Here is a 16,090-nt window from a genome sequence, read left to right as displayed (position 1 = left end):
TCACTCGACGGGGGGTAATGCCACCTTCCCCGTCTCTATCCTCATCATCGACACGGCCGAATTTTACCTTTCCGACACTTGAAAGCATTTCCAACACGGAGTTCACTTTCAGATCATTGCCTCGACCCGAGGCGCCTCTTTCATTTTTGCCAGGATCGTCACCATCGCCGTTATGGAAGCGCCGTCGAGCCATTGCCGATGTCGACGGCGAACATTCGTGTTTGCACAAGAAGAAGAGAAGACTGCGCCTCTTCTTGATTACATCACGACTATCCCCGCAGTACTCCTATCCCGCCACCAACATCGTAGACCGGGGGAGCTCCAAGATTGCCGTATGGGCCAAGCAGAGGGCTTTGGGTCGCAATATACTGCGTAAGGCCGCGATACTGAACCGCATCCGGCGGCAAAGCATTTCTGCGTTAGAGACGGCCGGGGGCATGGGTCGGGTTCTTGTTGAGCAAGAAAAGGAGCAGGAACAGCTGCATTTAGCGAAGCTGACGTTGATGTACGGTAGCCACGATTCTGCAACGCAGCCCATCGGGAAAGACAGCATTGGCTTGCCAGAAGTGGTAGAGACAAGAAACGGTGAGCAGATCCGGTCGGCGGAATCTTCGCCAGCAAATTCCACGGGGTCGCCATCTCCACCACTGAGGGCTTGCGATGAAGATGGTGCGAGGGAATACCGGTCGCCTAACGATGCATATGCCGACTACAATGCTCTTTCGAAATTGCCACGGCCGGTACATTTGCCTTTGCCGCCTTCGCCGCTCGGGCTGTCAAACTATGATGCTCTCGATCTTGAAGACGAGATCCCCGATCCGTATTCTCATCTCGATGAGGAGTACGAGGCGGAAGAACAAGAAGAGGCTGGGCTCGAAAACCCATTCGCCCCTTGTTTTCCCTTCCCATGTGATGACGTTGATACAAGGAGAGCAAGCCAACAAAGCCATGGCAATGCCAGCATCCTAGAACCGGAGGAGCCAGCCGTGGCCGGTTACGACCAGGTCGAGGAGGGTTCCGATGTTCTCTGGCCTACCAGCCGGCAGAACCATGACCGAAGCGCAGACACGGAACCACCCTCATCGTCTTCGCCCGACTTCCAGGCGCCATCGGCAAATGCATTCTCGGATGCTATTCCGCAGTCGCCAAACACCAGCTCTTTGCTCGGTCCTACTTCCTCTTCCCCAAACTTCGCTGGCTTGTATGTGACAAGCGATGTAGAAGAGCGCAAAGTGAATGCGAATCATGCGATCGAGATGGAAAAGGAAAAAGAGAGGCAAAGACGCCTCATGTTCATGAGCTTTGGGTCGTAAAACGCTTTGTATATTCATTTCAAGCGGCTGCGGAACTTCGGCGCTCTAGATAATCAGCGCGGGTAGCCTCAAAATGCGTGCATCTTCATCGGTAGGCGGGCAGACTCGAACGGACCTTGTTTTGAAGGTCGTCTCATAGAAAAAGGCATGGGTGGGTGTAAAAGCTTCCTTGGGCTGGTAAAAAATGGCGTTTCTTTTGACATTTGCGTTTCCTTCCGGTCGCTACTTGTATATACCCCTCGAATCGATCCCCTCGTCGATCTGATATGTCAAACGGACCAAATCTTCTCGACAAATTGCGGGCAGCGTGATGCAATAATGAATGAGTAGCCACACGTGCCGGAATTGGAGACTGTTATTTCTGCATTTTCGATGCCCGGTCGTTGGCAATGTCACACATAGCCTGTTGAAGAATGATCAGCTTGCATTGTCGCTGAGGACAGGAGCGACGCACCTGTATAGCTTCCTGACGCTCAGCTTTGATATCACCTCGGCCGATGCGTGCCCGCATGTTCTCCATAATGACCGGTCTCGCACGGCCGTTGACGAAGACGCTGCAATTGATCAGTCATGTACGTTGCTTCGAAAGGAACACACCTTACACGTATCTCAGCCCCGGAAACTTTTCTTCATACTCCCTGTTCAGCGCCGCCAACTGCTCCTTCTCCTCCTCGGCACCTTTTTGCAGTTGCGCCTGCTCAGCGCGGCTCTGCTCGCTTTCGACCTTCTTCTCGCCTAGTCGTGGATGCGAGCATAGTATCTCGGACAGCTTCTCGATATCTTTCGGGTCGTCCGATTGCGCGAGAGCTGATAGCTGCGCGTTGACGGCGACGATAAGGATGTCGTAGGTAGGGAAGACTGTAGATCTAAGGACTGGGAGTGAGAGGGCGTGGAGAGGCGGAGACGGCTCGAAGAGCAGGTCGAGCACCTTGGCAAGCTCGTCCTCAGGCAGGTGCGACAGCGTGTTGACGGGAGGCAGTGATGTCATTTCGAAATTTCAGTGTTGGTGTTGCACTTAACGAAGCGGATTCTAATGTAGATGTTAAACGCTAGAAAGTCTAACAAAGTTGGCGAGAAATACGCGAGCTAGATTACACGTATGGGCAGTGTGGTAGAGTTTCCGAGAGAAAGAGCGATGTGGGGGCCTGCAGCTACGGTCGCGACCGGCCGGGTGGGAAGAGTGGCGGAACCTAACTGGTAGCGCTCGAATATCGGCTCGACGATGATGCTGGCGCAACGGTGGCGGATACAGAGAAAATCCAAGGGGCAGAGATGGAAGTTGGTGTGGAGGGGCGAGGTGATAACTCTTTGATAGCTCTGCGGGAGCTCCTCATCTGTACCTGGGCATTGAGCGTCGTAGAAGCCCCCAGGAAGATTTGTTCTATGAGGAAGAACTGCTCTTCAGTGAACGCAACATACTGTAAGGCAGTTGTGTAGATAAGACGTCTACTATCTGAGGGGTCATTTTGTACTTGAGCGTGTAATGAATCTATCTCTTATCTTTAGTCGTGGCACAGTCCCTGTGGCAGAATGCATCAATTGCTGGGAGAAGCCGGCAGAGGACAGTTTGGCTTGCCCGAGGAATCCACTCTCCTTAGACTCATCGGTAGCTCGGCGTTGATGGTCGCACAAGGGGACCGATGAGGAGCTGCGTGCTGTTTGGAGCCCTGTCAGAGTGCAAGGGAATGTGCAGGGAATGAGCACCTAATGAACTATGGTAGCGGGGCGGCGGGGTAACGAACGACAACTCCAAGGTTCGAGCTGCTGCACGTGAGATAGAAGCATCACGACCATCCGATGACCCGTAGCCATCGCTATCGCCAGGCGGCCCGCGACCCTGCAGCTGCAGCTCTTTGGCCACATGTCTGCGCTAATGGAACCTCTTCTGGCGTGTCGGGTAGCCATCTGTGGTTGCAGGTGCCTGGCCTAGGGAATTCACCAATAGCCTTCACAAGACGGAGCAGCGCGTCGCCAGCAACGAATTGGACCATGCCAACAACTGCAAAGCATCATCGAGAGAGCCCGTTCGGAATATTCTCAGCATACTCTGCTTCTTCCCACCTTTCCTTATTGTGGCTGTTCGCGCTGTTGCGCGCCTTCCCGTCCGCTTGGCGCTGCTGAAACACGTCGACGCAAGCCCATTCACCATCGTCCATACTCATCACGGCACGTAGACTCTGCTGCTCTCCCATGCCCGCCCTTCATGCACCGCGCCCTCACGTCAACCCTTCTGCATGCACCCGCGCCCAGTGCCTGACTTGTCCGACTTTCGCAAATGCTCCGCCCAATCGCAGTAGCGCACCCGACCATCCAGGGGTAGAGTGCACGGCCTGATCCCGAAGCCTTGACCTTTCTCCGCAGACGGCCATTTCTCGTCAGTCGGCCCCAGGCCTTCACAAGGAGCCCGCTGCGAGCTCCCGTCAGCCCGTTGTGCGCCCGTAATGTCTCTGAACGGGCTCGACGACGCGAAAGTTACAGAGGCCTACACCGGCGCCCTAGGGGAAGCTGGCGGCTGGTACGACCATAAGGCCCACTGCAATATGTGAAAACGGCAACGCTGACCCAGCTACAGGTTTCTGCTCAAGTATGCTTCGCGCGACTCGGTCGAGATCCTCACCCGTGGCACAGGCGGCGCTGCAGAAGCCCGCACCGCCATAGCTGCGTACGAAGAAAAGTCACCTCTATACGGCTTCCTGCTGTACCGTCGACGCAAAGTCCTGATCAAATATGTACCAGAAAGCACGTCGCGCCTGCTACAAGGTATGTCGTGAACTCCAATGGCGCATCTACCCGCCTCTAACATATGCAAAAGCCCGCGTCGCTGTCCACTTTACAGCCATCACGGACAAATTTACACCCCACGATACCACCTTCTCCATTACCACTGCCGACGAGCTCAGCGATGCCGCTCTCACCTCTGCATGCTCCCTGCACACCGCCGCGCCGTCGAGTAGTTCTTCGAGCTTGTCCTCCCGCAAGCAGAAGCTCGACGAGATTACAGAGGACGTGGAGGATGGGCAGAGTACCGCGGGCGCCAGCGAGTCTCCTTCTACAGCACGCCCTTCTACAGCCAACACCGTCACAGGCACTGCGCCAAGCCCCATAGTCAGAACCAATACAAACAAGGAGACTGAGGAGAAATCCATTGCAGTAGACCAAAAGAAACCCCTTGAGGACACCGGCACAGTTGCTGAAACAGCACGCACTACTGCCGACGATATCACCGACAGGCTCGAGCTTATCAGAACACAGACAGCACCTGGTCCAGAAAGCTTCAAAAGATACGATGCGCTCTTTGAACATGGACTAGACCCTCGTCTCTCGTCACAAACCGCGCGACCCGATCTGGCCGATCTATATGCCGAAATATATGCACAATATAACAAGCCCAAAGTGAAGCTAGGTCCTCGACCGAAAGCATCGCTGGATCTTCAGAGACCAAACACTTCGGGAAGTAATGTGCAGAGCGTTGCGAGACCAGTCTCGTCTCTACCGCCAGGTCTGCGCTCCTCGAAGCGGAAGATTGTCGAGCCTAGACGGCCAAAGTCAAGAGATGCCAGTACAGTGCCGAGCATCGCCGTGCCTCCGCCACCGCCTATTCCTACAGCTCCTGAAATCCCTCTGTCCCCCATGTATCATCCAAAAAGCCCTACCAGTATCCGATCCTTACCCATGAATACCTACAGCAGCTTGCACCACAAGTCTGCGGGTGCAACTCCTGAGAAGCAGCGGTTGATGAAAGCTATGCAACTGAGGAAGAAACAGATGGAGGCCAGGAAAGCACGACAAGAGAAGGAAGCTGAAGCAGCGACGGAAGACACGCAGGCCGGTGCAGAAGAGAAGGCTAAAGATGGTGATGCAGTTGATGCTGGTGCTTTAGCCACAACTGCGGTTAGAGCAGAAACTAGCTCTACAGTCCCATCCACGTACGCAGATGTGCTACCTCAACCGCGCGATGAAGCAGACACAGTTGAACAGCCGGCTTCCGGTACTGACGGAATTGACGAAGCTGTCCCACGGGAGGAATCGAAGGTTGAAATGACACCAACTCGGCCAGAAACAGACGACATCCATTCTGCAGCTTCCGCTTCGTCGCCGACATCCGCACAGACCCAAGGATCGTCGGTCGCGCCTTCGACGAGGCCATCCTCAATCTCCGAAGACGATGTCTCCCCAGCTGAAGAAACCAAATTAGAGACAGTCACTGTGGCACCGATACGAACCGACGAGACGCTCCTCGAGAACGAGCAGACGTCAGCTGAAAGCACTCCTACCGTGGTCCCGGAAACCACAACACCTATTCCGCATTTCGAAGTGTCCAGACCGAGCATCGATGCCACGGTGCCTGCCTCTGAAGAGACAAACCTCGATAATCCAGGAGACAGAAAGAAGAAGCGAGAAACTATGATCCTCATGTCGCCTGGTGAAATAGATGAAGCTCGTGCACGCAGGAAATCTAAGAGAGCGTCAATGATGCTTCCGCTGTCATCAGAAAGCCTGTATGACATGCATAGCAAGGCATTGTCGAATGAGGAGCAACCCGCTGCGGAGGACATGGAAACTCGTCGCCCTCCAATTGACCCAACACACCTCAGTGCCGAGAACTCGGAAGCAGATTATTTGTCCGACGATTCTTTTATGGAGGAATTGCAAAGTGCAACGGTCGAAGAAGCTATGCCAATGTCTGTGTCTGTCTCCAAGTCACCTATTATGCCTTTCTTTCCACGGAAACCCTCTAGTCCCGACGTATCTGTGCCCAAGAGGTCGGCATCGCAACGAAACGCGCGGTTGGGCGGTAATTCACCGGAGCAGCCCCGAAAGCTTTCAGGACCGTGGTTGACCCATGCCAACACAGACACGGTAGTCACTACTAAGAAAATCAATGTTGGATCGGGCATTTCGCAAAGAATCAAAGCACTAGCAGAGAAGTCTAAGAGGGATTCAAATGCAACGTTGAGTCCTGCCATCACTCCTGAGGGTGGTTCTTCGAGTGTTGCTCAGCGCAAGTCGTCGTTCTTCTCAACGCCTCCAGACGGCAACTCACCAAATGGGAAGTCTGCCAACCGCGTATCGCGCGCCTCTTTCATCAATGTTTCCAGGTCTACCACTCCAGAACCGAGACCTGCTGTACATACACCGCGCGCGACCACTCCAACAAAACACCAGACAGTTTACAACATGCAGCCAGACTTGGAGAAACCCGAATCTGTTCAGGTCACTGCTCGTATTGTCCGGGATACCAAGCCACAGAAGCCAGCTCTTACAATGCCCACGGAGAGCAGTCCTTTGGAGCTTCACCGAAGCCCGATTACTATCGACCATCAGAAGTCCGCTCGACCGCCAACATCGAGCTCCAGGCACAGTCCCGTCAAGACAGAGCCTACCTCGCCGAGACCACCTTCTTCTTCTCAATCAAACGAGCCCATTCCTAACCTTCCTCGGTCGTCGTCCGAGAGCAGCTGGCGTTCCTTTGGTCGACGACTCAGCGAGTCTAAGAATGGCGGCCCACCTCGCAGCATGTCTGCTCACAGCTTTGATGTATCAAGCAGTGACGAGAAGCCCGCCAAGAAAGAAAAGAAGGATTCAAGGGCCAGCAAGCTTTTTAAGCGAATGTCTTCTATCTCCTCAATCACACGGAAGAACTCAGCCCCCAACATCCTAGAAGATATTCCCTCCATTCCTCTGCCGTCTTTACGAGAGCCTCCCTCAGCCGTACAGCTCGGGGATCTTAACATACAATTCCCGGACACTCTGGTATGTACTTCCTCATCCGCAGACCAACGCTCAGGGCTAACGAAATGTCAGCTGTGGAAACGTAGATGGGTGGAAGTTGATGCATCAGGCAACCTCGTCTTGAGCCTGTCGAAAGCCAACGAGGTCCGTATCCTAGCAATACCATACACTTGATACCCTTCCTTACATTCAGCAGCAATCAAAAGGCGGCCTCATGAGGCGCTTCAACTTGAGCGAGTTTCGCGCCCCGTATGCGCCCGATCTAGATCGACAGGAGCTTCCTAATAGTGTCGTGTTTGACTTTCTTGATGGGAGGACGCTGCAATTAGCTTGTCAAACCTATTCTGGGCAGGCGCAAGTGCTTGCGGGCAAGTCATTACCTCGTCCTAAACAAGAAAACGTTGCTAATCAAATGGGTAGTTCTTTCAGAAGCCCACACCGCCTGGGCTGATTACAACCAAGGGCTGTAAACCTACGGCACCCTACCACACCATTTATTCGATGCTTACAGACGGCTGCTCCATCTTTAGTAATTATGCACCAACTCATACCCGAGACTTTGCGTCTCATCTCTTTTGTCATGAACTGTACGACTGTCTTCGTTGCTTCACAGCACAGAATCTCATTTGTTGGCTTGGTGGTTGCATAGCGTGGTTCAGAGTTACCACGCAAGGGGAGGGAAAAGAGCAAGAGATTGTGATTGGTGTTGTGTTTGATATGGCTTTGGCGGCATCAGCTTTCAGTGTGTACAGCGGGTTGCATTCCATTCTTGAGCGACTTCGAACATTGGAAGATAGCTGGCTGAGCCAAAAGAGAGAAGCGTACCTACCTTAGCTTGTATAATATTATTTTAATGCCGCGCTGGTGCTGCAGCTTCTTCTATGGACCAGCCTCTGTACAACCTGGACCGAGCGCCACTCCCTTTCCGTGACTGCACCAGCCACAAGCGACCCTCCAGAGTACCGCAGCTACGTACTATTCATTGCAACGTGCACCCCTCCTCTGCGCGACGATCGATGCCACGAAGCGGAACCCTTAGCTTAGCGTGCACATAGCTACTCCACTTCATACGACCGCTCGTGTCCCACCGCCTCTACGCCAGCAGAACCTCCCCAATGAATTCAAAGCATTGATATCCCCCCACGAATGCACACATGATAGCCCTCACCCACCCTCTACGACATCTCCTCCCCTTGCAACCCCGCTCCTACGCGCCCACCCACTCAAAAGCCCGCCTCGCGTGAGGCTTCAAAACGTCCCCTTCTGCACACGCACGGAATGGGTTGACATGCTGGATATCGAAAACGTGCGCCGCGGGCTTGATTGTGCTGCTACGCGCAAGCTGGATGACGGGAGTGATTTCCACGTTGCCTATGCTTCAGGATGGTAGTTCAGGCGCGGTGTATGGGGATACGTTTGATATTGCGGTTTGGCTTGAGGAGAGGAGAGGGAGCCTGATGGCGGGGCGGGGCGGGGACGCTGTTCGCTTGCTCCCAATTCACTCCTCCTTCTCTGTCGGATGCATCCTCTGATTTAGCAGGCGCAAGTTCCAAAGGGAAGAAGTGGAGGTGGAAGTGGAGGGAGTATTCATCCCCAGCTAAAAACACGCCTTTTCATGCGCCTTTTTCCACAAACGCAGAAGAAGCACGCGGGGGGCGCACGGTTTCATAGAAGTGTCGATGCGAGGTTCTAGGCGCACATGCTTTTGTGCGGGCAGTTTCTCCCCTTTTCACCCCGGGACAAGGAGAGTGTGAAGAGTGTTGTGTGGAGGCGGGCGCATTTGAAGTCTTGGGAGGATGTTTGCGTCACGGGGGAGGCGCGCGCTGCTCTTTTGCGCACTTTAAAGAGGCGATGCGGGGAGGCCGTGTTATGCGGGTTTGATTGTTGGGGGGTGGCTTAATATGCTGAGGTGTGTTATGCCTGAGGGGAGTGGGTGGAGTTTAGGGGTGGTTTGGGGTGTGGGGTGTGGGGTGTGGGATGGGTTGGGGAGAGGTACTTTGTGTGCTAGGGGTGGGGGAAGGAACGCAAGGGGTGATGAAGAAATCTAAAGTAGAATACATGAAATAAGTAACGGGGTGTCTTCAACCTTGCTAAGGAACTCAATGTCACCCACGCTCTGCTCGAAATACGGTCTTGCGCTGATACTATTTCTCAATCCTCCCATACAACCCCAGCATCCCTCTCCCACATCGCCCACTCCCGACTCTTCCGCTTTTCCTTCATCAACGCCACGAAACTCGTCCGCCGAGCCATCCTCTCCCAGTACGCACCCGCCTCACATCTCCTGCCCAATTCATCGCCCCAGGTTGCGAGCCACGCCCCCGTCTTCGCGCCCTCATCCGTATCCACCGCAATCCATTTCTCCGTCGTCTTCAGCGCTGCGAACAGCGGATTCGAAAACCATGTCCGCCAAGAGTAGTCGAACTTGCCGAAGATGGGGGTAGAGGTGAAGCCGGGGGTGAACGCGTGCGCTGTGCGTTTCGGGTGGGACGAAGAACCAAAGCGTTGCTGCAGCATAGAAGCGAAGAGGACTTGTTGTCCCTTGCTTAGCCCATATGCCGCAGCCGAGCTCTCCTCTATACCCACGAACTTCTTCGCCCTGGCTATCGTCCCTGCGAGTAAGCCTGTTGTTGGAGTTTTCTTTCTGTCTGGGTCTTGGAGGAAGTGCGAGGTAGCAGAGTAGCTGCCTGTCGAGCTCGTGAAAACGACTCGTGCTGTTGGACTGAACTGTGGCTCCAGGAGATGCGTCATGAGAAAACTCCCCAAAAAATTCGTCGTATACATAACATCCAGTCCCTCTTTCGTTTTCGCCCTTCCTTTAGGCACCGCAGCAATACCCGCATTATGCACCAGCATATCCACCTGTCCATCCCACTCCTCACAAAACGCACGCACGCTAGATAAATCCCCTACATCCAGAAGCTTGCAGTAAACCCTTTTTCTACTCTTTTCTCCGCACCTAGAGACCACGTGGTCGACTGCCGCGGCGCCGCGGTCAGCGTTTCGGCAGGCGAGACAGACGGTTGCGCCCTGCTTTGCGAGCGCGATGGCTATAGAAAGGCCGATGCCGCTGTTTGACCCTGTTACTATTGCGGTTTGGTTGGTGAGATTTCTGGGGGGGAGTTCTTGGGGTTTGTAGAGGCGGGCGAAGAGAAGGGTGAGGAGGGATTTGGTTAGGGAGGTGTAGAAGGAGAGGAGGGTGGTGAGGGGTGGCATGGTTGTTTGGTTTTTTTTTTTTAATCTTCGGGTATGGTAATGGGATCAGGGATGCATTTTAGGGGGTTATGTAGGACTTGGGCAGCTTGAGGAGAGGCTTAGGGTGACGTCATGACTTAGGGGTTGTACCGACTTCCGACGGCAGCGGTATCCATAATAGCTTCCTTTCGTTACGCTTGGAAATCTTTCTGTCGTTGTAAGAGCTACTAAGGATGTTTTCCTTACTAGATAGCGATTACAAAGCAGGTGACTTTCGAAACGACCAAACATCCCTCTGCCTGAACGGATACATGGCCTTTTGCGGACTCAAGAAAACCATTGAGAGCAAACATGCAGCTCTCCTTTGGATTACAGAGATTCTTCTGGAGGAGGCTACCTTGGACTGACACCTCTCTTAGTCGTCTTTGCGCACGTAGGTACCTAGAGTCTCTTTCATGCATCTCTGTCACATTGCTCGTTGATATATGAATCCAATAGTCGTTCTGCAAATAGGTTGATACAGCGATCCGATTGGATTGCTATGGTTGGCAATCCAAGAACAGATTGCCAGTTGCTGACTTCCATTTGCCAGTGGCATGTGGCTCGTTGGCAAAGCATACTATATCGACTATATAATGCCCCCATTTCTCCACGGATCTTCTGCATCATGTGGAGCTTAAAAAGGTTTTTCATACATAAATTATTCACGAGATATCCGACAAGAACTCTGTCTCTTGTTATATACGATTCTTTTACACTCAGCTTATACTTAACAACAAGCAGCTCTAGCTACCATCTTACAGGCACTCGCAATGCGCGGCGATGGTCTTCTGGTCATGGTTCTGAAGTGCTCGGATGAAACTGGTCTCTGCGCAGGTAAAACTCAACCTCCACGCCATGCATCATAGCAGGTACGTTTTTCAACCTCGACCAAAGCGTTTTTTAGCGTACCGGTCGCATGGGTCTGTTGATGGTTTCCTGTTCCTATAAAGTGGCCGCCGCCGCTTCCTGCTTTTCGAGTCACCCACTTAGTTTACCATGCAGTCAGTCAGTCAGAGCAGCATGGACTCGGCAGCCGCGCTTGCGCCATACAGCGCACTTCTTAACAGCAACCCCAACACTAACTTCGGTGAAGTCAGGGCTATATTGAACCTGACGAAGAACCGGACGTTTCTCGAATGCAACTTCGGTATTGAGTATTGCACTTCTAAAAACATTCTCCCTAATCTTCCAAGGCTTCGCGACCATTCAGATGCACGAGTACGCGAGCAAGCCGAGGATGATTGGAAGGACTGGGGCACAAGAATCCATAAGGCCTACCAAGTCTGGCAAAGCGGAGTTGAGGGTGGACACATCCTCAACAACACCAAGCTACTTTCCGCCTTGAAAGAAGTCGACATATATACTAATCTTATCTCCTATCGATTCGGGCGCTCCATGGAGCCGGGCTCCACGTATGACGCAGTCATGAAGCTTTCGTATGTGGACGAGTTCTTCTGGAGTAAGTTCTCATATCCGTTATTCTTGATGCTTCTTGCTGATGGTGATAAAGAGGTCCACTATAACCCAAGCTCGGTTCCTGCAGAGTTCAGATTCGCCGTGAAAAAAACACGCAGGGATAGACGAAACGGTCAAGCAACTCACCGAGCAGAGCAACAAGCTCACCAAACAGAGTGAGGCCCAAGGGATCAAGATTCTCGAGCAGCAGTCCAGCATCACCAACGCCATGGCCGCTCAAAGAGCATGGCAGTCGGAGAAGAAGAAGTTGTCGGACGAGACCGATAGCCTTCGACGGCAGTTGGAGAAAGCCAACGAGAAGCTCAAACTGTCCGACACGTATCGGCAGAGCTTCGAAGAGGCTGCACAAAGTCGAGATACCTGGCAGGAAGCCCGTAAGTTATGTTTAGCCTCGCATTGTTACTCTACTGATCACTATCTACGCAGATTCTCAAGTGGTGGCCGAACTAGAACACGCGACTATAAAGCTTGAGGATAAACAAATCGAAGTTAACGACCTCCAGGCCGACCTCGAAAGCTCCAAAGATAACGTTCGTCTTCTGGAAGCGGAGTGTGCGAGGACAAAAGACTACGACAAAGTCAAGCAGCAGCTCGGTGACGCTCGCGCCGAAATCAGCGGGCTTCGATCCAATAGCAAGCGCGCTCAGGACAAGATCAAAAACCTTGAGGCTGTTATCGAGGATCTTCGCACTCAGAAGACCTGCTCCCTCGATGATCATGCCGAGGCTCCGGGAGCAGGAGTGGACCTTGATGAGCCCCAGGGACAATGCGACCCAGTGCCGACAGCAGGACCTCACCTCGGACCTGAGCACTTCGACACCAATCATCCGCAGAACCTTCACGGTCACTCCAACCCGATGAGCGGATCGTTGCTCTATCGAAGATGACATCGACAGGACGGCCAATGAGGGAAAGATGAACTTGGCTCTGCAGCACTCTGTGTCTAAGGGAAAGGGAAAGCAGAAGCCAAGCGACGAGTTCCCAGCGCTGCCCCAGCACTCGGAGAGCAAGGTTGACAGCGAGCCTCCTTTGCCTTTCCGTGTCAAGCCGGCTAAGTCGAAGTCGGGGAAGAAGGGCAAGGATTTGCGTGAGGGGGAGAAGAAATCGTGAGTGTGAATACTATATATGGGAGAAGGAGGTGGGAAGTCCAAGAAGAAGAAGAAGAAGAAGAAGGGTAAAGGCGGAAGGGATTGTATAGAGGCTAAGGTTGAGATGATGGAAGCTTGCTCTCACGATGGTAGCTCGAGACTGGCTTAGTTACTGCTACCTGTTGTGGAATTACAGTTGTAAAGGTTGGATTGGTACACCACAAACACTCCTTGCACTTGTGACGGTGCTTTGCAAAAGATCTAATCCTACCTTCCACCGTTGACGGTACTAGGCACTAGTTTCCTAAGCATCAGCCAACCTGTGTTTTGTGAGATGGCGACGGAAGTCGTATGAAGCATCCAGATTAATTCTATATGAACTTCCATGGCGATGTGTACAATCTTCCCACTTGGGAAAGGCACACAAATTTGCCGAGGTTATTTCCGTTTCAGATGAAACAGGCTTGGCGCACCCTGGACCATGCATAGGTTTGATTGGTCGCCCCTGGTTGATCACCATCGTTTGACTACCACACCTTCCATACAAAGATCATCATTTTCAGAGGATAGAGCGTTCGTTATCGCAGCACTGGCTAGTTTGGTCAAGCTTCTTGCCCACTCCCGCTGCAGTCCGCAAGTCGCCGCTCGTATCGTCAACTTGTTGGCGGAAGGTGCTCCGCATCAATTGAGAGGAGCTACGCTAGGTCTACATAGACAGCCTCTGCCGCCCGAGACAATCAACAACTCTTACACCTCCTTTTTAGCCCAACTCTCTACATCTGTCGTCTCCACTTTCTCTGCGACCAGCTTCCCAACACCAAGCGGTTCGTATCGAGGCGTTGACCAGGATACTGGATCGCTTTCGGTCTTTGTCACAAGATAACGGAAATCACCAACAAGATGCCTCTTGGTTGGTACCTTGCGCAAGGCATGATTCCGCTTGGCGAATCTAGCAGCGACGATGAAGAAGGACCTTGCGAGTTGCCAGACGGGCGCCTAGTCTGCGGCCCACATGGGCTTGTTCGATGTGGGAAGTGCTGCTCCGATTACAGCTTCATGGACGATGTCTTGGGCGAGGATGAAGAGGAGGACGAGAAGTCTGATGAGAGTGAAGATGAGTTGCCAGAACTAGTCTGCGGTCCACATGGACTTGTTACATGCGGGAGGTGTTGTTCCGGTTACAGCTTTATGGAGGATGAAGATGAGGACGTAAAGACTGATAAGATGTATTGGGGTCTCAATGCTGAGTCTAGGGCAGCTATCGATGCTAGATGGGGTCCACCAGGCCCCCGCCCTGATGCGCAAGCAAGCACCGACAGCAACGACAGCCGCCCTCGTATCCCTGAAGAATTTCTTGGTATCCCAAAGCGCCGAGGAACTGGTATTGTTTTCCCAAGCAAGTTCGATGCTCCGCGCACACCTTCGACTCGCCCTATGGATCTTTTCGTTGGTCGTGCCACTTACGCCAGGCTGTCGAGGTGAGTTGTTGAACGGCTGAGCGATATTGAGAATGAATTCTGATTTCTTACCACTAGATACATCCGCCGCAACGACACTTCTCAGATCCTCATCTACACCGACGGTGCCTGCCTAAATAACGGCATGCCGAATCCCGCCGCTGGCTGGGCTTTTGTCCATGGGCCAGGACTCCAGGGTCAACCGGATCCCCTTATGGGGTTGGCTCCCCTGATGGCGTCGGGTCCCCTTGTGACGTCGGGTCGCCTTGAGCGCGAAGGTCCTTTTGGCGAGGACACCATCCAAAGCAGCAACCGCGCAGAGCTGCGCGCCGTCATAGCTGCCCTGCGTTTTCGTCACTGGGTTGGCGAGGGGTTCACGTCCTTAGTTTTCGCTACTGACTCGGAGTATGTGGTCGAAGGCTCTACTAAGTGGGCTAAGTCTTGGATCAAGAAGGGTTGGAGGACTAGCGCGGGCCAGGCCGTGAAGAACAAGGACTTGTGGGAGTTGCTCTTGGGTGAGGTCGAGAGGTGGAAAGAAGAGGGCTTGGACATCAAGTTCTGGCGCATCCCGAGGGATTGGAACGAAGTCGCAGATGGTGCTGCTAAAATTGCGGCTACACATGACGAAGTTGACCAGTTCTCGGACGTTATGGGTATATGCGTTTGATGGTAAGACCCGATTCCTAATGGGAAGCAAGGTTGGCTGATTGCGAATGGTGAACAGTGTGAAGCTAGCGGAAAGAGATGCGGTATGCTCGAGCGTGCACTTGACAAGCTTTCAGTGTATATCATTCGTAGATCTGAGCTTTGGACAATCTCGTCCTCCCTGGCCTTCCTTGAGAGCATGTTTCCAGTGGCGTGTGAAGGTCAAGACGGGTTAGGACACAATATCCCTTATACCTAGGTGAAAGTACGATGTAGAATGGTAATGATTCATTTCCTTTAAGCCAGTCACAACATTATAAGTGTTATGCTGCAAAAAAGACTTCACTCTCAAGATGAAGGATCGCGGTCTTGTCCTTTCCTCGCCTCGTTGCCCGCGGATTTTCCTCAGCATAAGGGTACACCGCTTGGCTTCGCAGCGAGAACGAAAGGCGGAGGCAGTGATACGCCTGTGTACGCTATAATAAGTACGTAGTGTGCGTCTCTAAAATTGTGTTATCAGTCTAAAGTCGGGCACTACAGATGCAGATTGTGATCCTTAACGGGTGAGGGCCGTGAATGTCCGTGCACGTGACCGGGTCTGACACCCGCGAATACAATGGTCGAGCTGCATGCTGAGAGATCAAACGTCTATTATGATCACATGGTGCAAACTCGCCATTTAATCTGTCTGCGGTATCCTAGCCTCGACCCCTGGCTTCACCGTCGAGATGATAGCGCGTCGGCCGCAAAGGCACCGAGACGCTCGCGCGCCTGTGCAATGGCATATTGCTGATATTTTGTAACGTAATTCAATACAAGCGCATGTATCCTGGCTCTACCTTTGCTATTGCCTTCTACTAGAATTTTGGCGAACAGGTTGCTGCATTCGTAAACCCTAGAGCTCCTCCAAGGTTCCCAACCTAGCACGTGACCCAGCAAATTGTCTGGTCGCGCAATTAAGTGAGACGAGTGGCTGATGGTGCTGATCATTGCGGCGTATGACAATACACTTACTCTACAACAGGTAGTCAGACAGCCATGCTCAGGCATGCACAGTCAGAGATGTACGATACACACACCACGATAGTTAGCCATATACGATACATGCACATCACACCCATATGCATTCATATATACGCAA

At 52.8% G+C, this 16,090-nt stretch overlaps 6 protein-coding genes across 6 annotated transcripts; 4 read left to right on the top strand and 2 right to left on the bottom strand.

The window, feature by feature from the left end:
* Positions 1-17: 17 nt before the first annotated feature.
* N0V89_003413 (uncharacterized protein) lies at positions 18-1,313 on the top strand (the record flags this gene model as incomplete). The annotated part of the gene is made up of 1 exon (XM_056212215.1): positions 18-1,313. One exon carries the CDS (start codon positions 18-20, stop codon positions 1,311-1,313), a length of 1,296 nt encoding a protein of 431 aa, XP_056072523.1.
* Positions 1,314-1,668: 355 nt separating this feature from the next.
* N0V89_003412 (uncharacterized protein) lies at positions 1,669-2,301 on the bottom strand (the record flags this gene model as incomplete). Its single annotated transcript, XM_056212214.1, has 3 exons — positions 1,669-1,716; positions 1,768-1,867; positions 1,916-2,301. 3 exons carry the CDS (start codon positions 2,299-2,301, stop codon positions 1,669-1,671), a joined length of 534 nt encoding a protein of 177 aa, XP_056072522.1.
* A 1,453-nt stretch (positions 2,302-3,754) lies between these two features.
* On the top strand, positions 3,755-7,220 carry N0V89_003411 (uncharacterized protein; the record flags this gene model as incomplete). The annotated part of the gene is made up of 3 exons (XM_056212213.1): positions 3,755-3,828; positions 3,886-4,073; positions 4,126-7,220. The coding sequence occupies 3 exons, from the start codon at positions 3,755-3,757 to the stop codon at positions 7,218-7,220; spliced, it is 3,357 nt and encodes a 1,118-aa protein (XP_056072521.1).
* A 1,977-nt stretch (positions 7,221-9,197) lies between these two features.
* N0V89_003410 (uncharacterized protein) lies at positions 9,198-10,262 on the bottom strand (the record flags this gene model as incomplete). The annotated part of the gene is made up of 1 exon (XM_056212212.1): positions 9,198-10,262. The coding sequence occupies one exon, from the start codon at positions 10,260-10,262 to the stop codon at positions 9,198-9,200; it is 1,065 nt and encodes a 354-aa protein (XP_056072520.1).
* Positions 10,263-11,279: 1,017 nt separating this feature from the next.
* N0V89_003409 (uncharacterized protein) lies at positions 11,280-13,016 on the top strand (the record flags this gene model as incomplete). Its single annotated transcript, XM_056212211.1, is given in 5 exon segments — positions 11,280-11,742; positions 11,858-12,133; positions 12,186-12,602; positions 12,622-12,846; positions 12,892-13,016. The coding sequence occupies 5 exon segments, from the start codon at positions 11,280-11,282 to the stop codon at positions 13,014-13,016; spliced, it is 1,506 nt and encodes a 501-aa protein (XP_056072519.1).
* A 731-nt stretch (positions 13,017-13,747) lies between these two features.
* N0V89_003408 (uncharacterized protein) lies at positions 13,748-14,971 on the top strand (the record flags this gene model as incomplete). The annotated part of the gene is made up of 2 exons (XM_056212210.1): positions 13,748-14,325; positions 14,383-14,971. The coding sequence occupies 2 exons, from the start codon at positions 13,748-13,750 to the stop codon at positions 14,969-14,971; spliced, it is 1,167 nt and encodes a 388-aa protein (XP_056072518.1).
* Positions 14,972-16,090: the final 1,119 nt, after the last annotated feature.

The sequence above is a fragment of the Didymosphaeria variabile genome (assembly GCF_027946475.1).
Source record: "Didymosphaeria variabile strain IMI 356815 chromosome Unknown scaffold_3, whole genome shotgun sequence".
In the NCBI taxonomy this organism is placed as follows: Eukaryota; Fungi; Ascomycota; class Dothideomycetes; order Pleosporales; family Didymosphaeriaceae; genus Didymosphaeria; species Didymosphaeria variabile.
This window is presented reverse-complemented; position numbering and strand designations above follow the sequence as displayed.